At 40.2% G+C, this 6319-nt stretch overlaps 1 protein-coding gene across 1 annotated transcript in view; it reads right to left on the minus strand.

Moving 5' to 3' along the window:
* The window catches only part of AGO2 (argonaute RISC catalytic component 2), a 35543-nt gene that overhangs the window by 13220 nt on the left and 16004 nt on the right, over positions 1-6319 (minus strand). Inside the window, exons 7-11 of the mRNA XM_009328419.1 lie at positions 6201-6319; positions 5885-6004; positions 5408-5530; positions 2910-3043; positions 3-18 (exon numbers count right to left, since the gene is read on the minus strand). The exon at positions 6201-6319 is cut by the window's right edge and continues 32 nt beyond it. Coding sequence (XP_009326694.1) covers positions 3-18; positions 2910-3043; positions 5408-5530; positions 5885-6004; positions 6201-6319 — 512 coding nt within the window. The remainder of the gene's footprint in view (positions 1-2; positions 19-2909; positions 3044-5407; positions 5531-5884; positions 6005-6200) is intronic.

Below are 6319 nucleotides of genomic sequence, written 5' to 3' on the forward strand. Positions count from 1 at the left end.
AGTTGTTCTGTAAAGGACCTAATGGATGTAAATAAATACATTAGATTCTCAGGTAGCAAAATCCATCTTGATTTTTGTTCTTATTTTTAATGGAACAATCCTGTTAAACTTGCAGAGTTGCACTGTCCAAAAACCTGGGAATTTACCTCAAGTGCACCTTTAATTGACTGTGCCTATGTAGTCACTGAAGGAAAGACAGGGGAAGATGAGGAAATACACCGTATAAATAACACCATTAATAAAAACTTCATTTCCAAAGCAAATTCCATCTTATTTGATCTTTCTACGGGAGATACAGTATAAGCTACTTTTTGCAAAAACACTGCAACGATGACATTTTGGATAGCCTGTTCTACCATACTTCCTGTACTACCACTACAGAATGGATGGAGCTCCTTCTTTTTCTTGGCAAGGAAAACAACCAACAGAAGTTACCAGCAATTGTGTCTCGGCGAATTGATCTAACATCAACAATTATGCACAAGAAAACCTTGCTAGATATCAGAGAAAAGGTGTATCCTGGGAGGTGAAGACCAACCTTCTCCAAGGATAGTGCAAATATAAGTCACCCTTTGATGGAATTGGTTGGAAACAGAGGCAACCTAATTTTGTCAGAGGCTTTTATCGGTGAAGACTGCTTCAGGCCCCCTGCTAGCAGGGTATGCTGCATTGCAGCCTGCCTCCTTCTCCTGGCTCTTGTTGACATGGTAGCGTTTGCCTATCTTTCCTTTTGAACAGACACCAAGAAGATACTGTGCCTGTTGTAAGCAAGACAATCAAAAGCACTTCAGTGTAGGAGTCTAGGGCTCTATAAAAGTATACTCAGTCAGGAAAGCATCTTCAAAGTCATGGCTTCTCCAGGTTAGAGGCCTGCAGTCAGTGGTGCATGAGTAGTATGTAAGTCCCATCCCAATAAAACAAAGGCAAGATGAGCAAGTAGTGAGGTGTCACAGTGCAGACCTGTAGAGCGGAGTACTTGGTGCCGAGGGACCAACATCCACACTACGTGTGTTTCTGGGATTTTTCATCAGAGTGGCTGTAGTCTGGTGCAGTGGACTGAGTGTCCATTAGTGGCTGAAGCGCATCTTCTAGTCCAGTTTTATTAAAAAAAAAAAAAAATCCACATTGTACACTCAGGCTGCTCCTTGATGCAGAACATGGTATGGCAATTGGTGACCATCAGGAGCATCACTTCAAATACGCACTCCTGATCCAAACTAAAACACTAGTGCAGACACAGCCAGAGATGTCCTTTTTTGGAACTTGGTTTAACGACCAGCATAGCAAATGCATGATCCCAGGTAGCAATGCTTAACTGACATAAATGCTGACAAAGCCCCTTTTATTGTTTTGGAGTAGATGACCCCATAGGTGTCCAAAAAGTTGCTTGTCTTCAAAGGGTGCCAGATAGTATGGTCTTACCCACTGAGAGGGTGTGAAGATTTAGTTTCTTCCAAACCCATTGTTAACTTTCATGAATCGTAACAGTCTGTGAGCTTCAGCCCTGCAGCTTGTGGCTTCTTGCAGAAAACAGGCATGTTAAGCATCTTCCCTGGCAAAACAGGCACTCACCACTATAAGCAGAGTCAGTGGCAGAATGTGCAAGTCTAAAACAGCACAGGTTTTGAGCCTCTGGAAGTTCATCTGTAAGTATGGTGTCTAAGAGGAAAGGTTCTCTTCCTGTTCCTGAGAGGTAAAGCAGGATGATTTTGAAGACTTTTAGGGATTTTGAAGGTGTTTACTCTGACGATCTACAGCAGCCGAGTCCCAACTTGCTCAACAAGATGTAACAAGAAGCAACAAGATGCAATTGGATGCAGCCATATTCCTAGTATGAAGGAATGTCCTTTCATGGTAAGGACGAACTCCATCTAAGCCATCAAATAATTTTATTTTGGCTCATTATGTTGAAGACTTCTGCCTATCTCTCAAAACATCTCCTATGCAGCATTTCCACTGGAAGCAACAGTGTGGAAGGGAAAATTCTCTGGCAGCTTAGTTCCTGCCATGTACCTGGAGAGAACAAGTCCCTAGCCTTACACAATGGGAAGAAAAGTAAAAGGTAAGATTACCACTGTTTGCTCACCACTTGTTAGGGAAAAATTCCCAAGCGATTTGGCAAATCATCTAAAGGAACACATGGCAATACCGTTGTTATGAACAATCACTGTCTTGCATTCACCTTACAAATTGCAGCTGAGTCAACTGCAAGGGCAGCTATGAGAGCTGCAGTAGCCCATGCATGAGGGGAAAGCAACTGTGTGCAAACAAAGAAATTAAGGCAATCCATCTACACAGGCATGCACACTTTCCCTGATCTAAGAATGGTAGATATCACTTTTAAACAATAGTCTTTTAACAATCACGTTCCATCTAAAGATTCAAATGCTCAAAGTCAACAAAACAACTAGTCCTACTCATCTTGTGAATACAGCAACTTGCACATTACGGTAACTCTAGAGGGTAGAAAGTTTTAGACAAAAAGTTGGATTGCTTTTTAAAGTTTTCCTTTTAAATAAATTCTGCACAAATAAATCTATTCCATATAACCAGGAAAAGAACCTAAGATGACATATATGTTAGCTTTCATTCTTGACAAATACTTAGTGATAAACACCCGTCATTACATCATTTCAGTCATCTTAAACTCTGTCCTAAGGCCTCACTGGTCAGAAACCTGCCATATAGTATAAATTGCTTTTGGAATGTCTGATTTGGAGGATTTCATGATGCTAGCATTGAAATCATATTGGCATCATGCAAAACACAGAACATCGAAAGCACTGTTAAAGATGTATTGCCATACGTTAAACAATTTAACAAAATATATATTCTAAACACATAAGTGAAATGATGGTATTTCCATACATAATAAATAATAAAATCACCGTCTTATGAAACACACTTACTTAAGATGAACTTCAGTGCATTGGCGCTGGGGAGCAAAGCATGCAATTGCCCAAACTTTTATTTCAATTCCAGTGTGAAACTGTTTGTTCCTCATGTCCCAGACTCCTTGAACTGGTGTAGCAATTGCTTTATTCTGGAAGTGGAAAAACAAAAACAAAAAAAACCCCAAAACACTAATGCAAAAATTGATTCATGCTAACAAAAATCAGTTTGATTCTACTTCCCTCCAACTAGCAGGCTGTTTATATTCTCAGGTCTTTCTCTCCACTGTTCAAACGTCTATCCTATCTTATAAGGATCGTTTTATCACTGTAGCAAGACAGCTTGCTAGCCTGGTGAAAAATAAAGCTCATAATAATAAAGCTCATATTGTTCCATTTTTATTGTTGATAGTTTCCTTTGGTTATATAAATCAGCAGCAGATAGAAATTACATATGGCTAGTAAGTCAGATTTATGCTTGGTATGTAAAGTTAACAAGAACGTACATTTCTACAGCAACTTTACAACTGCTCAGTGAACTTTCCAAGAGCAATTTAATTTAAGTATTATCAATATTTTACACATCACTAAGTAGAGGCAAATAGTGGTTCCATGTCACTGACACAACCCTAGAAAAAGTGTGAACAAGCTGACAAAAGATGGTCAGTTATTCAACTTTGACCTGCGCAATACTTTTTTTCCTCCCATCAAGCAGACATTACTGTGACGGATTATCTAGAGGACAAGGGATATAAGAAGATCACTAAAGTAATTCTGGTGATGTTAATTACCTTAATAAGTATTAGTATCCTGTAGATGTTTTAGACAAGTTACCATGATGTCTGCCTTCTCATTTAGCAGCAGCAGCTAAAACTTATGGGAATTTTTCAGGACACAAGTTTGGTAATTCATTTTGCAAAAAGTGTCTGCTGAAGGCAGTACCTCCCCCACTCCGACTTTCCAACATTCATGTGCCATTTAAGCTCTTGTTCCCTCTGTTCCCCTGGTGCTCCCCCTTCATGAGAGCACTCTCCCTAATCAGGATCAGGCAAAGACAGCTGGTTTTTCTTAACCTGTCAGTGAAGGAAGGTTTGAGCTAATCTGCCTGATTTTGTCTGAAGAACTTTAGGTAGAAAATGCAAAGCTGTTTCTCATTGCGGGTTTATAGAGGTAGCAGTCTGATTTATGCACAGGGACAGAACTATCTTCAGTTGGCAATGCGTGATCTGGAAGAGGTTCATCAGAAGCCTTCACAAATTAAGTTATCCCAGCTATCAAAGCTTCCATCTTGCATAAAAACAAGACACATTATATAGTTGATAAAAAAAGCTGTTTCTCAAGCTTTTTTTGAAAGACACCACAGTAAGAAGATGATGTCAGAAAGGCCATCTGAAAAGCCACTGTAAAGAAAAAACCTGTGAGTAAATACTCCAACAGGAAGAGATGGCTCTAGAGAAAAATATGCTGATAGAGATAATACCTTAAGATAGTTGTCCTAAACACAGCCGCTCCACCCAGAACACTCAAAACCAACCAGTTCAGAAAGATTTCAGAGTTAGGGGAGGCAAAAACGAACAGAAATAATTGAAGTTGCCTCTGTTGTTCTCCATACACACCGATTTGAACCACTACTTGCAGGTTTCTTCTTGCAACACACAATAAAACAGTGTGTGAAAGAAAAAAACACAGCTTGAACATGTTTTTCTCTTAAGTTTATATAAGTGCATTTTCACCCTAGCTTTATGTCCTGGTTTCGGCAGGGATAGAGTTAATTTCCTTCCTAGTAGCTGGTACAGTGCTGTGTTTTGGATTTAGCATGAGAACAAAGTGGATAACACACCGATGTTTTAGTTGTTGCTAGGTAATGCTTACACTAGCCAAGGACTTTTCAGCTTCCCATGCTCTACCGACTGAGAAGGCTGGAGGTGCACAAGAAGCTGGGAGGGGGCACAGCCAAACTGGCCAAAGGGACATTCCATACCATGTGGCGTCATGCTCAGTACATAAACTGGGGAAAGCTGGCAGGGGGGGCCGCTGCTCGGGGACTGCCTGGGCATCGGTCGGCGGGTGGTGAGCAATTGCACGGTGCATCACTTGCTTTGTGTATTATTATTATATTATTGTAATAATTTTATTTCAATTATTAAACTGTTTTTATCTCAACCCACGAGTTTTTCTCACTTGTGCTCTTCCAATTCTCTCCCCCATCCCACTGCGGGGCGGGGGGGGAGTGAGTGAGCGAGCGGCTGTGTGGTGCTCAGTTGCCGACTGACGTTAAACCACGACACTTTACTTTCAGAAATAAAGACGCGATTGAGGGACAGAGCATCATCACACACAACATGCCCATTACATTTAAGGACTTTCAAAAATTATATTTAAGTTCTAAACATTACACCTATGATGACTTTATCCCATTGCACCCAACATCATTCATTTAAAGCAACCATATTATAGAAGTTATCACAGCTAGTCATCGAAGCTATCACAGCTCGTACAGTATCTGTTCAACATACCCTGCCTCCATAGAGGATTGAAGGGGGCTGTAAGACTCTACCGGTCACATCTGTCATTTCATCTTTGACCATTATTCCAAATTCACGAACATAAGGGTCGGTATTAAAACTCGCACTCCGCATCTGAAATTAAAAGGAATTAGCTATTTCTTGCAGAAAAAGAAGGTTTTAATGAGATCTAAAACTTTTCTGAGATAACCTGTGTTTGGGCACATACCCCTCACATATGGGTGATGCCAAGCATTCAGAGCCTCTTAATTCCACTTGGTTACATGGATGCCTCAAAATTTGAAATAAAGCACCAAAAGAACACTTGAAAACCTTCTGTGAGAATGTATTTCTCTGATTAATGGAGAAAGTCTTATGAAAACAAGTTCATAACCTGCGTGTAGCGCACAAACTATTTAGTATCTGCTAATAGTAAGAGAAAAATTAAGTCCATTACTACACTTCACTCAACTTCAACAGAACACTCACCAATTTGCTAATCTCTTCTTGACGGTCAGGTGCTGATCTGGCAGTTGCTCGAATCATAGTGGAAGTTTGATTGTCAGTGAGTTTCTTTATGCATCTTTGTCCTGCCACTATGTTGCACACCTAAAATATCCCCGCACAAAAGAAGTTAAAAAACACAATGCAACTGTTTTTTGGTTTGGTTGGGGTTTTTTCCCATTGCTGCACTACACAATTTCTAAAGTTGGCTACTCAAAAAAGTTTGTCAACATTTCAGCCTTTTTGCTCTGCCCACCTTCCCCCATTCCCAGAATACAGTATCATTTAAAAGTTTACTTGCCTCAAGAGGAAGGTATGTGTGTTTCTGCTCCTGTCCAACTTGTAAACATGGAAGGTGAGGATAGCGTAAAACTAATTTGTGCCTGTCCTTAAAATACTGAGCTACAGTGCATTCAACTG

This window comes from Pygoscelis adeliae, unplaced genomic scaffold (genome assembly GCF_000699105.1).
Source record: "Pygoscelis adeliae isolate BGI_AS28 unplaced genomic scaffold, ASM69910v1 Scaffold457, whole genome shotgun sequence".
In the NCBI taxonomy this organism is placed as follows: Eukaryota; Metazoa; Chordata; class Aves; order Sphenisciformes; family Spheniscidae; genus Pygoscelis; species Pygoscelis adeliae.